This window comes from Ranitomeya variabilis, chromosome 4 (genome assembly GCF_051348905.1).
Source record: "Ranitomeya variabilis isolate aRanVar5 chromosome 4, aRanVar5.hap1, whole genome shotgun sequence".
Lineage (NCBI taxonomy): Eukaryota > Metazoa > Chordata > Amphibia > Anura > Dendrobatidae > Ranitomeya > Ranitomeya variabilis.
Genome location: NC_135235.1, coordinates 581,081,849 through 581,098,035, shown reverse-complemented (window position 1 = coordinate 581,098,035; position 16,187 = coordinate 581,081,849). Strand labels below are relative to the sequence as shown.

General features: G+C 49.3%; 2 protein-coding genes across 2 annotated transcripts in view; one reads left to right on the top strand and one right to left on the bottom strand.

The window, feature by feature from the left end:
* LKAAEAR1 (LKAAEAR motif containing 1) overlaps window positions 1-9,013 on the bottom strand; it is a 29,629-nt gene extending 20,616 nt beyond the window's left edge. The window contains exon 1 of the mRNA XM_077252960.1: window positions 8,872-9,013. The gene's annotated coding sequence lies outside the window, so the exon portion shown is untranslated. The remainder of the gene's footprint in view (window positions 1-8,871) is intronic.
* A 104-nt stretch (window positions 9,014-9,117) lies between these two features.
* LOC143765853 (uncharacterized) overlaps window positions 9,118-16,187 on the top strand; it is a 49,679-nt gene continuing 42,609 nt past the window's right edge. The window contains exon 1 of the mRNA XM_077252958.1: window positions 9,118-9,213. Within this exon, the coding sequence (XP_077109073.1) occupies window position 9,213 (1 nt within the window). The 5' untranslated portion in view covers window positions 9,118-9,212. The remainder of the gene's footprint in view (window positions 9,214-16,187) is intronic.

Below are 16,187 nucleotides of genomic sequence, written 5' to 3'. Positions count from 1 at the left end.
ACAGCCCACAGCAGTATACAGCACAGAGCACAGCCCACAGAGAACTATATATAGCAGAGCACACAGTAGTATACAGCACAGAGCACAGCCCACAGAGAGCTATATACAGCCCACAGCAGTATACAGCACAGAGCACAGCCCACAGAGAACTATATACAGCCCACAGCAGTATACAGCACAGAGCACAGCCCACAGAGAACTATATACAGCCCACATCTCTTCTCTTCCTCCCCTCACCTCCTCCGAGAATGGCCCCACAGTCCAGAAAAAAAAAAAAACTCTCCTCACCTCTCCTCGTGCCCAGCGTTGCTTCCTGGTTCCTGCTCCTGTCTCAGCAGCTGCAGTCTGCCCGGGACACAGCAGGTGCGCGATGATATGACGTCATCGCGCACCCGCAGTGTCAGAGGCAGAGCGGGGAATGATGGGAGAGGAGCGTCTGTAGACGCTCTCTCCTCCATCATTGCATTCAACTGTACCGGCGTCTATACGCCGGTATAGTTGAATGCGACGGCGGGGGCGGCGGATTGAGCGGCCCCCCACTGGCACCGGCCCTTCTGGCATTTGCCAGAAGTGCCCTATGGCCAGTCCGGCCCTGACCAAAGCTGTCCCGATGCGCGCGATGCGGCCGCCAGCTTCCGTTCCCAGCGATGCATTGCGAAATTATCCAGATAACTTAGCGGTCTCGCGAGACCGGTAAGTCATCTGGGTAATTTCGCAATGCATCTCTGGGAACGGAAGCTGGCGGCCGCATCGCGCGCATCAGTGGACATCGGAAGGTGAGAAGAGCACAAATTTTTATTTTTTTAAATTATTTTTAACATTATATCTTTTTACTATTGATGCTGCATAGGCAGCATCAATAGTTTAAAGTTGGTCCGGGATGGGGCGACACACTGGCACTGACTGGAGGGGAGTAGGGACAGACAGATGGAAGTACCCCTTAGACGATTATATAGATAGATATTGGAAAAAAATTAAAACCCTTCCGCAGGCAGGTGCCAGCCGTGGCACCTGCGCTGCAGCATGATCACATATGGACTGTGTAATTACCGTAATATATTTGAGGTTCTTCTGATAGTAAAAAAAAAATCCATTTGAAAATAATAGCAGCTGTTGGCGATCGCCAATAGCTGCTATTGCGCAGGCGGCACCATCTTGCTACATAAGAAAAAAACGTTTCCTCCTTCAAGATGTTGCCGCTGGTGTTTGCACAATAGCAGCAATCAGAGATCACCGGTAGCTGCAACTGTGCAGGCGCCATTTTCAAATGGATTTTTTTGAATAATAGAACCTCAAACATATTACGGTAATTATATACACAGTACCATATGCGATTATGCTGCAGCGCACGTGCCACGGCTGGTGTCTGCCTGCAGAAGGGTTTTTTTTTCAATATTATAATATTCATTATGTAAACTAAGGGGAAGTTCAGTGAGAATCAGTGACTTGTCAGCAGTCTGCATTATGAATACCTAAGCAGAGCACCACATGAAGACCCCCCACAGGCCGCCCCGGAGCACAAACATATCATTAACAGAAAAAAACGATTAAAACAACCATAAGATGGATTTCATCAACCAAGTTATCATTTTAATCAGTATAACGGCGCCAACCTGACACTGTCTGTAGGTTACTGTGCACAATCCTGCTGACAGGTTCCCTTTAATGGGGAAGTAAAAGATTTGCTGAGAATCCCACTGATTTCCATAACAAAAGGGACTGTGTGCACTGCAGTACTTTGCTCTGCCCTCAACAGGGCAAAGTACGTCTGCGCCAGAGCCGCAGCGTGAATACAAAAAGAGGACGTCATCTGATGAAGATAGGAGGCGCCGGACCGCGACACCCATCAAAAGAGGACGTCATCTGATGAAGATAGGAGGCGCCGGACCGCGACACCCATCAAAAGAGGACGTCATCTGATGAAGATAGGAGGCGCCGGACCGCGACACCCATCGGACTGGACCGGGACCACCCCTGGGTGAGTATAATACAACCTCTTTTTCTCATCTTTGAGGATACATCGGGGGCTTATCTACAGCATTACAGAATGCTGTAGATAAGCCCCTGATGCAGGTGGGCTTAGCTCACCTTCGATTTTGGGGGTGACAGGTTCCCTTTAAGCTCTATTTCAGGCGCATCGCTAGCGATGTGCCGTCATTGAGTGACGGACCCTGGGACGCGGGCTGCAGCGTTTCCGGGTCTGTCACCGCTAGCGCAGATAGAGCATCTGCTAGCTTTATCTGCGCTAGCGACATGACATGTTGGCACTTTAACGCATGTATTGAACGGGCTGCTTTGACGCAATGTGAACCTAGCCTAATAATAATATCCCAGCACAGGACCTCTCTCCGCTCCAAGTCTCATGCCAATACTTCTCCCAGTACTTAATCCCAGCACAGGACATCTCTCGGTTCTCTATCCCAGCACAGGACCTCTCCCATTTCTTTATCCCAGTGCAGGACCTCTCCCAGTTCTTTATCCCAGCACAGGACCTCTCCCAGTTCTTAATCCCAGCACAGGACCATTCACGGTACTTTATCCCATCACAGGACCTCTTCCAGTACTTTATCCCATCACAGGACCTCTCGCAGTTCTTTATCCCAGCACAAGACCTCTCGCAGTTCTTTATCCCAGCACAAGACCTCTCTCAGTTCTCTATCCCACCACAGGACCTCTACCAGTTCTTTGACCCAGCACAGGACCTCTACCAGTTCTTTATCCCAGCACAGACCCTCTCCCAGTTCTTTATCCCAGCACAGACCCTCTCCCAGTTCTTTATCCCAGCACAGACCCTCTCCCAGTTCTTTATCCCAGCACAAGACCTCTCGCAGTTCTTTATCCCAGCACAAGACCTCTCGCAGTTCTTTATCCCAGCACAAGACCTCTCGCAGTTCTTTATCCCAGAACAAGACCTCTCGCAGTTCTTTATCCCAGCACAGGACCTCTCTCAGTTCTCTATCCCAGCACAGGACCTCTACCAGTTCTTTGACCCAGCACAGGACCTCTCCCAGTTCTTTATCCCAGCACAGACCCTCTCCCAGTTCTTTATCCCAGCACAAGACCTCTCGCAGTTCTTTATCCCAGCACAAGACCTTTCGCAGTTCTTTATCTCAGCACAGGACCTCTCTCAGTTCTCTATCCCAGCACAGGACCTCTACCAGTTCTTTGACCCAGCACAGGACCTCTCCCAGTTCTTTATCCCAGCACAGACCCTCTCCCAGTACTTTATCCCAGCACAAGACCTCTCGCAGTTCTTTATCCCAGCAGAGGACCTCTCTCAGTTCTCTATCCCAGCACAGGACCTCTACCAGTTCTTTGACCCAGCATAGGACCTCTCCCAGTTCTTTATCCCAGCACAAGACCTCTCGCAGTTCTTTATCCCAGCACAAGACCTCTAGCAGTTCTTTATCCCAGCACAAGACCTCTCGCAGTTCTTTATCCCAGCACAAGACCTCTCGCAGTTCTTTATCCCAGAACAAGACCTCTCGCAGTTCTTTATCCCAGCACAGGACCTCTCTCAGTTCTCTATCCCAGCACAGGACCTCTACCAGTTCTTTGACCCAGCACAGGACCTCTCCCAGTTCTTTATCCTACCACAGACCCTCTCCCAGTTCTTTATCCCAGCACAAGACCTCTTGCAGTTCTTTATCCCAGCACAAGACCTCTCGTAGTTCTTTACCCAGCACAAGACCTCTCGCAGTTCTTTATCCCAGCACAGGACCTCTCTCAGTTCTCTATCCCAGCACAGGACCTCTACCAGTTCTTTGACCCAGCACAGGACCTCTCCCAGTTCTTTATCCCAGCACAGACCCTCTCCCAGTACTTTATCCCAGCACAAGACCTCTCGCAGTTCTATATCCCAGCAGAGGACCTCTCTCAGTTCTCTATCCCAGCACAGGACCTCTACCAGTTCTTTGACCCAGCACAGGACCTCTCCCAGTTCTTTATCCCAGCACAGACCCTCTCCCAGTACTTTATCCCAGCACAAGACCTCTCGCAGTTCTTTATCCCAGCACAAGACCTCTCGTAGTTCTTTATCCCAGAACAAGACCTCTCGCAGTTCTTTATCCCAGAACAAGACCTCTCGCAGTTCTTTATCCCAGCACAAGACCTCTCGCAGTTCTTTATCCCAGAACAAGACCTCTCGCAAGTCTTTATCCCAGAACAAGACCTCTCGCAGTTCTTTACCCCAGCACAGGACCTCTCTCAGTTCTCTATCCCAGCACAGGACCTCTACCAGTTCTTTGACCCAGCACAGGACCTCTCCCAGTTCTTTATCCTAGCACAGACCCTCTCCCAGTACTTTATCCCAGCACAGACCCTCTCCCAGTACTTTATCCCAGCACAAGACCTCTCGTAGTTCTTTATCCCAGCACAAGACCTCTCGCAGTTCTTTATCCCAGCACAGGACCTCTCTCAGTTCTCTATCCCAGCACAGGACCTCTACCAGTTCTTTGACCCAGCACAGGACCTCTCCCAGTTCTTTATCCCAGCACAGACCCTCTCCCAGTACTTTATCCCAGCACAAGACCTCTCGCAGTTCTTTATCCCAGCAGAGGACCTCTCTCAGTTCTCTATCCCAGCACAGGACCTCTACCAGTTCTTTGACCCAGCACAGGACCTCTACCAGTTCTTTATCTCAGCACAGACCCTCTCCCAGTACTTTATCCCAGCACAAGACCTCTCGCAGTTCTTTATCCCAGCACAAGACCTCTCGCAGTTCTTTATCCCAGCAGAGGACCTCTCGCAGTTCTCTATCCCAGCACAGGACCTCTACCAGTTCTTTGACCCAGCACAGGACCTCTCCCAGTTCTTTATCCCAGCACAAGACCCCTACCAGTTCTTTATCCCAGCACAGGACCTCTCCCAGTTCTTTATCCCAGCACAGGACCTCTCCCAGTTCTTTATCCCAGCACTGGACCACTCCCAGTTCTTTATCCCATCACATGACCTCTCCCAGTTCTCTATCCCATCAGAGGACCTCTCTCCCAGTTATTTATCCTAGCACAGGACCTCTCCAAGTTCTTTATCCCATCACAGGACCTCTCCCAATTCTTTATCCCAGCACAGGACATCTCCCAGTTCTCTATCCCAGCACAGGACCTCTCCCAGTTCTTTATCCCAGTACAGGACCTTTCTCCCAGTTCTCTATCCCAGCACAGGACCTCTCTCCCAGTTCTTTATGCCAGCACAGGACCTCTCTCAGTTCTCTATCCCAGCACAGGACCTCTCTCCCAGTTCTCTATCCCAGCACAGGACCTCTCCCAGTTCTTTATCCCAGCACAGGACCTCTCCCAGTTCTTTATCCCAGCACAGGACCTCTCCCAGTGTTTTATCCCAGCACAGGACCTCTCTCCCAGTTCTCTATCCCAGCACAGGACCTCTCCCAGTTCTTTATCCCAGCACAGGACCTCTCCCAGTTCTTTATCCCAGCACAGGACCTCTCCCAGTTCTCTATCCCAGCACAGGACCTCTCTCCCAGTTCTCTATCCCAGCACAGGACCTCTCCCAGTGCTTTATCCCAGCACAGGACCTCTCCCAGTTCTTTATCCCAGTACAGGACCTTTCTCCCAGTTCTTTATCCCAGCACAGGACCTCTCCCAGTTCTTTATCCCAGCACAGGACCTCTCTCCCAGTTCTCTATCCCAGCACAGGACCTCTCCCAGTTCTCTATCCCAGCACAGGACCTCTCTCCCAGTTCTCTATCCCAGCACAGGACCTCTCCCAGTTCTTTATCCCAGCACAGGACCTCTCCCAGTTCTCTATCCCAGCACAGGAGCTCTCTCCCAGTTCTCTATCCCAGCACAGGACCTCTCCCAGTTCTTTATCCCAGCACAGGACCTCTCCCAGTTCTTTATCCCAGTACAGGACCTTTCTCCCAGTTCTCTATCCCAGCACAGGACCTCTCCCAGTTCTTTATCCCAGCACAGGACCTCTCTCCCAGTTCTCTATCCCAGCACAGGACCTCTCCCAGTTCTCTATCCCAGCACAGGACCTCTCTCCCAGTTCTCTATCCCAGCACAGGACCTCTCCCAGTTCTCTATCCCAGCACAGGACCTCTCTCCCAGTTCTCTATCCCAGCACAGGACCTCTCCCAGTTCTTTATCCCAGCACAGGACCTCTCCCAGTTCTCTATCCCAGCACAGGACCTCTCCCAGTTCTTTATCCCAGTACAGGACCTTTCTCCCAGTTCTTTATCCCAGCACAGGACCTCTCCCAGTTCTTTATCCCAGCACAGGACCTCTCTCCCAGTTCTCTATCCCAGCACAGGACCTCTCCCAGTTCTCTATCCCAGCACAGGACCTCTCTCCCAGTTCTCTATCCCAGCACAGGACCTCTCCCAGTTCTTTATCCCAGCACAGGACCTCTCCCAGTTCTTTATCCCAGCACAGGAGCTCTCTCCCAGTTCTCTATCCCAGCACAGGACCTCTCCCAGTTCTTTATCCCAGCACAGGACCTCTCCCAGTTCTTTATCCCAGTACAGGACCTTTCTCCCAGTTCTCTATCCCAGCACAGGACCTCTCCCAGTTCTCTATCCCAGCACAGGACCTCTCTCCCAGTTCTCTATCCCAGCACAGGACCTCTCCCAGTTCTCTATCCCAGCACAGGACCTCTCCCAGTTCTCTATCCCAGCACAGGACCTCTCTCCCAGTTCTCTATCCCAGCACAGGACCTCTCCCAGTGCTTTATCCCAGCACAGGACCTCTCCCAGTTCTTTATCCCAGTACAGGACCTTTCTCCCAGTTCTTTATCCCAGCACAGGACCTCTCCCAGTTCTTTATCCCAGCACAGGACCTCTCTCCCAGTTCTCTATCCCAGCACAGGACCTCTCCCAGTTCTCTATCCCAGCACAGGACCTCTCTCCCAGTTCTCTATCCCAGCACAGGACCTCTCCCAGTTCTTTATCCCAGCACAGGACCTCTCCCAGTTCTTTATCCCAGCACAGGAGCTCTCTCCCAGTTCTCTATCCCAGCACAGGACCTCTCCCAGTTCTTTATCCCAGCACAAGACCTCTCCCAGTTCTTTATCCCAGTACAGGACCTTTCTCCCAGTTCTCTATCCCAGCACAGGACCTCTCCCAGTTCTCTATCCCAGCACAGGACCTCTCTCCCAGTTCTCTATCCCAGCACAGGACCTCTCCCAGTTCTCTATCCCAGCACAGGACCTCTCCCAGTTCTCTATCCCAGCACAGGACCTCTCTCCCAGTTCTCTATCCCAGCACAGGACCTCTCCCAGTGCTTTATCCCAGCACAGGACCTCTCCCAGTTCTTTATCCCAGTACAGGACCTTTCTCCCAGTTCTTTATCCCAGCACAGGACCTCTCCCAGTTCTTTATCCCAGCACAGGACCTCTCTCCCAGTTCTCTATCCCAGCACAGGACCTCTCCCAGTTCTCTATCCCAGCACAGGACCTCTCTCCCAGTTCTCTATCCCAGCACAGGACCTCTCCCAGTTCTTTATCCCAGCACAGGACCTCTCCCAGTTCTCTATCCCAGCACAGGAGCTCTCTCCCAGTTCTCTATCCCAGCACAGGACCTCTCCCAGTTCTTTATCCCAGCACAGGACCTCTCCCAGTTCTTTATCCCAGTACAGGACCTTTCTCCCAGTTCTCTATCCCAGCACAGGACCTCTCCCAGTTCTTTATCCCAGCACAGGACCTCTCTCCCAGTTCTCTATCCCAGCACAGGACCTCTCCCAGTTCTCTATCCCAGCACAGGACCTCTCTCCCAGTTCTCTATCCCAGCACAGGACCTCTCTCCCAGTTCTCTATCCCAGCACAGGACCTCTCCCAGTTCTCTATCCCAGCACAGGACCTCTCCCAGTTCTTTATCCCAGTACAGGACCTTTCTCCCAGTTCTTTATCCCAGCACAGGACCTCTCCCAGTTCTCTATCCCAGCACAGGAGCTCTCTCCCAGTTCTCTATCCCAGCACAGGACCTCTCCCAGTTCTCTATCCCAGCACAGGACCTCTCTCCCAGTTCTCTATCCCAGCACAGGACCTCTCCCAGTTCTTTATCCCAGCACAGGACCTCTCCCAGTTCTTTATCCCAGTACAGGACCTCTCCCAGTTCTTTATCCCAGTACAGGACCTCTCCCAGTTCTCTATCCCAGCACAGGACCTCTCTCCCAGTTCTCTATCCCAGCACAGGACCTCTCCCAGTGCTTTATCCCAGCACAGGACCTCTCTCCCAGTTCTCTATCCCAGCACAGGACCTCTCCCAGTTCTTTATCCCAGTACAGGACCTTTCTCCCAGTTCTTTATCCCAGCACAGGACCTCTCTCCCAGTTCTCTATCCCAGCACAGGAGCTCTCTCCCAGTTCTCTATCCCAGCACAGGACCTCTCCCAGTTCTCTATCCCAGCACAGGACCTCTCTCCCAGTTCTCTATCCCAGCACAGGACCTCTCCCAGTTCTTTATCCCAGCACAGGACCTCTCCCAGTTCTTTATCCCAGTACAGGACCTCTCCCAGTTCTTTATCCCAGTACAGGACCTCTCCCAGTTCTTTATCCCAGCACAGGACCTCTCCCAGTTCTTTATCCCAGTACAGGACCTCTCCCAGTTCTCTATCCCAGCACAGGACCTCTCTCCCAGTTCTCTATCCCAGCACAGGACCTCTCCCAGTTCTCTATCCCAGCACAGGACCTCTCCCAGTTCTTTATCCCAGCACAGGACCTCTCTCCCAGTTCTCTATCCCAGCACAGGACCTCTCCCAGTTCTCTATCCCAGCACAGGACCTCTCTCAGTTCTCTATCCCAGCACAGGACCTCTCTCCCAGTTCTCTATCCCAGCACAGGACCTCTCCCAGTGCTTTATCCCAGCACAGCACATGCGGTTCCTGAGCAGCGGCACACATCTCCCCCACCGCTTTACCTCTCCTGGCTTTCTCTATCTTAGGACGGCATCTCCAGCGTCTCACACTCAGGCAGCGCGATCTCTCCCGTCAGTCCACAGTGACGTGATTCTGTTGTCAAAACGTTACCAAGGAGATTTTTTTTTTTTTTTTTTTAAAAGTCACTGTTCGATCACGTGATCTGCGGCCGGCATCCAATAGAAACGCGCATATGCTTTCCCGCCTTTTTGGCACTTGAGCCACTGCTGTCAATAGGCAATGCGGAACGGAGAGCGGCAGAGCGCATACATGCCAGCTGGATTAATCACGTGGTTCGCTGCAGCCAGTAGAGTGGCGCGGGTGACGGCGTTTCTGACAAAAAAGTGAGTTCAGGTACTTCCGTGTCTGACGGTGCCTGGTGCCTGGCGCCTGGAGAAATGGACCAGCCAGCGGCACTGCTGTGTTACAACACGTGGACGACACTGTTATCCTGTTATGGTAGATGCTCCCCAGCCCGTGTTGTGAGGCGCACACTACTCTGCTGGAAACAGCTAGGCCTGTGGAGATTGCTGTAGCTTCCTGCATGTGAGGGCACACACGGTTTTTAAGAGCTTGTTCACACCCCGTGCTGTTTTGAGGCACATTGTACACCTGTAGGCCGGCGTCACACTGGCGAGTTTTACGGACGTATGAGCGCAGAAAATACATCCGTAAAATGCGCATAACACACGGCACAATGATTCCCTATGTCCCAGCTCCTATCAGCTGTATTTTACTGATCCGTATTATACGGTACTCTACGGCCGTACAAAATCGCAGCATGCTGCGTTTGTCACCGTATTGCGCAAATAAATCGCCAATGAAAGTCTATGGGGGTGAGAAAAATACGGATTCCACACGGACCAGCAGTGTGACTTGCGAGAAATACGCAGCGGTGTTAGTGAAAAGTCGGTAATTCAATTGCCGGCTTTTCATTTCTCCTGCCTAAACCCGACATGATATGAGACATGGTTTACATACAGTAAACCATCTCATATCCCCTTTTTTTTTGCATATTCCACACTACTAATGTTAGTAGTGTGTATGTGCAAAATGTGGGCGCTGTAGCTGCTAAAATAAAGGGTTAAATGGCGGAAAAAATTGGCGTGGGCTCCCGCGCAATTTTCTCCGCCAGAATGGTAAAGCCAGTGACTGAGGGCAGATATTAATAGCCAGGAGAGGGTCCATGGTTATTGGCCCCCCGTGGCTACAAACATCTGCCCCCAGCCACCCCAGAAAAGGCACATCTGAAAGATGCGCCTATTCTGGCACTTGGCCACTCTCTTCCCACTCCCTGTAGCGGTGGGATATGGGGTAATGAAGGGTTAATGCCACCTTGCTATTGTAAGGTGACATTAAGCCAGATTAATAATGGAGAGGCGTCAATTATGACACCTATCCATTATTAATCCAATTGTCTGAAAGGGTTAAAAAACACATTATTAAAAAGTATTTTAATGAAATAAACACACAGGTTGTTTTAGTATTTTATTGCTCTCTCAATCCATCCGGAACACCCTCGCTTGGCAAAATAATAAACCCACAATATACATACCCTCAGATGACCTGTCACGTCCCACGAGGTAATCCATCTGAAGGGATTAACTCAATTTACAGGCAGGAGCTGCGCTAAAGCACTCGCTCGTGCCTGTAACCCCTGGGGAATGAATGAAAGCTGAGTGATCTGTACTTACATTGAGTTGCGGTGAGGCGCCCTCTGGTGGATGAACTCATGAACTGGAGCCTTGGAAAAGTTCCCACGCTCGAGTTCATATGAGTTCATCCACCAGAGGGCGCCTCACCGCAACTCAATGTAAGTACAGATCACTCAGCTTTCATTCATTCCCCAGGGGTTACAGGCACGAGCGAGTGCTTTAGCGCAGCTCCTGCCTGTAAATTGAGTTAACCCCTTCAGATGGATTACCTCGTGGGACGTGACAGGTCATCTGAGGATATGTATATTGTGGGTTTATTATTTTGCCAAGCGAGGGTGTTCCGGATGGATTGAGAGAGCAATAAAATACTAAAACAACCTGTGTGTTTATTTCATTAAAATACTTTTTAATAATGTGTGTGTGTTTTTTAACACTTTCAGACAATTGGATTAATAATGGATAGGTGTCATAATTGACACCTCTCCATTATTAATCTGGCTTAATGTCACCTTACAATAGCAAGGTGGCATTAACCCTTCATTACCCCATATCCCACCGCTACACGGGAGTGGGAAGAGAGTGGCCAAGTGCCAGAATAGGCGCATCTTCCAGATGTGCCTTTTCTGGGGTGGCTGGGGGCAGATGTTTTTAGCCACGGGGGGGCCAATAACCGTGGACCCTCTCCTGGCTATTAATATCTGTCCTCAGTCACTGGCTTTACCACTCTGGCGGAGAAAATTGCGCGGGAGCCCACGCCAATTTTTTCCGCCATTTAACCCTTTATTTTAGCAGCTACAGCGCCCAAATTTTGCACATACACATTGCTAACACTAGTAGTGTGGAATTTGCAAAAAAAAGGGGGATATGAGATGGTTTACTGTATGTAAACCAAGTCTCATATCCTGTCGGGTTTGTGAAGGAGAAATGAAAAGCCGGCAATTGAATTACCGGCTTTTAACATATATCGCGCTGGATTAAATATAAATACAGAATATATATATATATATGTGTCTCAATGATATATATATATATATATATATATATATATATATATATATATATACTGTATATATGTTTTAACGGACATTTGAGCACATAAATCCATTAGATGTCGGTTTTGCAAGCCTGCGAGAAAATATCGCAGTACGGATGCCATACGGATTACATACGGAGGATGCCATGTGCAAAATACGCTGACACACCCTGCCTACGGATCACTATTTTGGGAACATTTCTCCGTATTACGGCCGTATTACGGCCGTAAAAAACGGACCGTATTGTCTTACGCTGAGTGTGACGCCGGCCTTAGTGTGAGAAAAAATGCACCCGTTTTACCTTAGTTACAAAATTCACGAGGTTTGTAAAATCTCGTTCTCACACTATGTCGTTTTCCTTTTGTGTGCGCGTTTTTTCTTTATTGTGATCAAAAATGACTTTGCATTAAAAGAAAAAAAGCACAATAAAAGTATTTTACACTGCAGAAAAAAATGCTACGTATAACATATTTTTTGGGGAGTGGTGGGGAGTTTCTATATGTGAAGAGAAGACGGTAGATGATCAGGTCTCAAGCAAGTCTGGATGAGTGCAGCTGCCGACCTGACTGTGGGACTGATCCTGAAAAGGGATGAGCTGATGAATACGTAGAAAATGTGAAGGTAGTTCCAGCTCCTTGCAATTAAAAGTCCTTTATTGATCCATAAGATATAAAATCATCCCTGCACAAAATAGAATGTGAACAAGCGGCAAAACCTGCTAACAGCGACGCGTTTCTATCTGTACGATCTTCATCATGGCTATTATATACATGAATACTAGGGGAATATATGTGTAGTTCATTGACCTATCACAATGAGAACTCCCAGTCACATCTAATCGCAGGTCCTGTTGCACAAGAAACCAAACATATAATGACATTAAATAACATTAAAACAGCATAATTAGATTAAAATTTCAACAGTAATGGTACATAATTTCGTTCCTTTTATTTAGTCCCAAAGGCTTTGTACATTATAAATCCAGTACGCCTCCCTTGTAAGGAGGCGTCTTTTAATGTCTCCTCCGCGAACAGACCGCTTTATCTGCTCAATCCCTTGAACAGACATGGCAGAGGTATTCCCCCCATGCGATGTATCTGCCATACCTAAATTTATGGAATACATTAATGATAATTTGTGCGGCATCAAGTTTACTTACAGATACGATAAAAATCAAATTACTTTTCTGGATTTGGAATTGAGTGGGACTGGAGGGGAGATAATAAATAGTAAAACATATTAAGCCCATTAGTGGCAATACAGTTTTACATGCTAAAAGATCATGTGATTGGGAGTTCTCATTGTGATAGGTCAATGAACTACACATATACTCCCTTAGTATTCATGTATATAATAGCCATGATGAAGATCGTACAGATCGAAACGCGTCGCTGTTAGCAGGTTTTGCCGCTTGTTCACATTCTATTTTGTGCAGGGATGATTTTATATCTTATGGATCAATAAAGGACTTTTAATTGCAAGGAGCTGGAACTACCTTCACATTTTCTACGTCTTCAGCTTAAGGTACGTCTGTGTCAGGACGAGTTCACGTGCTCCTGTTTCTGTTGGTGAGCTGACTGGGCTCTAGTAGCCCCCACATTTCTTTGCTTATTTTACTAATGAGCTGATGAATCCCTGCCTAGCATGTTTGGCACCTGTTACATAGCCAACAAGTATGTGGGGATTGCCTCTTAGGCCTCTTTCACACTTCCGTCGTTTGGCCAACGTCGCAATGCGTCGCTTTGGAGAAAAAACATCCTGCAAAGTTGCCTGCAGGATGCGCTTTTTCTCCATAGACTTGCATTAGCGACGTATGGCCACATGTCGCATCCTTCGTGCAACGGATGCATCGTGATTTTGCGGCCCGTCGTGACGAAAAAACGTTCAATGTAACGTTTTTTCGTCCGTCGGAACCGCCATTTCCGACCGCAAATGCGCGGCCGGAACTCCGCCCCCTCCTCCCCGGAACTCATAATGGGCAGCGGATGCATCTGAAAACTGCATCCGCTGCCCACGTTGTGCACTATTTGCACATCGTCCGTCGGGCCGATGGAAATGTGAAAGAGGCCTAAGGGTATGTGTCCACGTTCAGGATTGCATCAGGATTTGGTCAGGATTTTTCATCAGTATTTGTAAGCCAAAACCAGGAGTGGAACAATTGGAGGAAAAGTATAATAGAAACATATGCACAACTTCTGCATTTATCACCCACTCCTGGTTTTGGCTTACAAATACTGATGAAAAATCCTGACCAAATCCTGATGCAATCCTGAACGTGGACACATACCCTAAGTCACCGTAATGCTGTAGCCATCTTGGTAGTGGCAATACTGTGACTGGCTTTCTGTATGACATCGGAGGTTATAAATGAACCGGCGTCACCGCGCTTGGCACACTAGCGCCATTGCACAGCTCAGGGACAGTTATTGTAGGGAGAGAATGCGTGCCCAGGGCTGTGTGCACAGTTTAACGAATCGGAGTCCTCTAGTGTTGATACTTGTGATTCTGAACCATCATAGTAACCCCGTTGCAAGAGCTAAATCTGTGCTTTGTGGATTGTATCAGATACATTCTGCATTAAGCGTATGGAGGGACAGTTGCAGGAGTAGGGAGAGTGGCAGAATATAGTCGTCAGGGTTTGCAGTCAATTGCCAAATATATATCTTGGGCACTTGACTACGTTTTATTTTTATTACATGCTTTGTGGTACAATAGATTTATGTGGTATATAACACAACAAAAAAAAAATTTGAAATTTTTTTCTGCATTCAGTTATTCATCCATAGAGTATTACGTGCTTTGTGGTACATTTTGGGCTATACAACGGTACAAAAAAAGCGCTGAATTCAATTACTCATCCATACAGTATAACGTGCTCTGTGGTACATTTCAGTGGTATATAACACTCCAAGAAGTTGGATTCAGTTAGTCATCCATACAGTGTAACATGCTTATAGGGCGACAAAGGTGGCAGAATCACGCAAGACTCTCGAAGGAGTGACCGGTGGAATATTGGAGCCAGACCAATGTGGCGCAATAGCGGAGGTGGCAGGAGCCTGTGATATGGAAACGGCAGTTTTCCTGGAACCACCAAGCCCCGATATTATTTTTTATGCTGTACATGAGAAAGGGGTTACATATAGTTATAGATATTGTTTACAGTAAACACATTTACAATGACAAACTGGTGCAGAGGGGAGAGGGCCCTGTCCTTGCGGATTTACATTGTATGGGATAATGGGGAGGAGACAGAAGGTCAGGGGTGCAGCAGTTGTGAAGCTGCAGCTCTGGTGGTGGTGAAGCTGCAGGTTGGGTTTTGGTGAGGCGGCGAATGGTTATTGCAGGCTTTCTTGAAGACATGGGTTTTCAGGTTCTGTCTGAAAGATCCGAGGGTGGTGGATAATCGGACGTGTTGAAGCTTGGAATTCTAGAGGATGGGGGATTTTCGGGAGAAATCTTGGAGGCGGTTGTGTGAGGAACGAATAAGTGTGGAGGAGAGTAGGAAGTCTTGGGAGGATCGAAGATTAGGTGAGGGAAGATATTGGGAGATTAGTTCAGAGATATAGGGAGGGGACAGGTTGTGGATGGCTTTGTAGATCAGTGTTAGTAGTTTGAACTGGATTCGTTGGGGAATTGTGGAGGGAGAAAGCAGAGGGGAGAAGCAGGGGAGTAGCGAGGAGATAGGTGGAGGAGCCTAGGAGGGAGATGGGAGGCTCGAGGATAACGAGAAGAATCAGGGTACTCAGCGAGGACCAGACAGGCAGATCAGCCACAGAGAAAACCCGGAACTCAGGACACGACAGGTTCACACAGAGGGTACCGGATCCTGGACGGAACAGATCACGCACTGGAGGAATACTGGGACTGAGCATAGCTGACCACGCACTGGAAGCATAGAGGGATGGATCAGGGTATGCACACACTGGGAGCGTACAGGGACAGCAGAGGACGCACTGGAAGCGTACATGGATGGAGCAGAACACGCATGCACTGGAAGCATACAGGGATGGAGCAGAGCACGCACTGGAAGTGTCCCGGGGACTAAGAGCACGCACTGGAAGCTTACAGGGACTGAGCAGAACACGCACGCACTGGAAGCGTACAGGGATGGAGCAGAGTATGCACTGGAAGCGTACAGGGACTGAGCAGAGCACACACACTGGAAGTGTACAGGGACCTGACGTACAGAAACCAAAGTGGACCTGGAGGGAGCACGGAAAGGCACAGTAACAATCAGGTGCTTCCTCTAGCAGGAAGCGACCTGATATACCCAGCGGCTGCTGCCCAGGCAGGACAGCGCTTCCAGGTCAGTACAACCTGGCATCATAAAGAATCTGGGAGAGCGTGTGACCGCAGTGTAGCGCATATGCGTGGGGAATGGGATCCCCAGCGCGGCTGAGGACTCGGCAGAGGAGGAAGGAGGCGGCGAGGGACCCGGGAAGCAAGGGGAGTATCTCCGTACACCATAATAGTACCCCCTCCCTTACATCCCCCTTTCGTAAGGCTGGTAGGAAATCTCAAGATACGAGAAGCGTTGATGTTCTCCCGTGGTTCCCATGACCTCGCCTCAGGCCCATACCACCTTCCAATCAATCAAGAGGAAGGTTCTTTCCTTCTAACCTTTCTCCT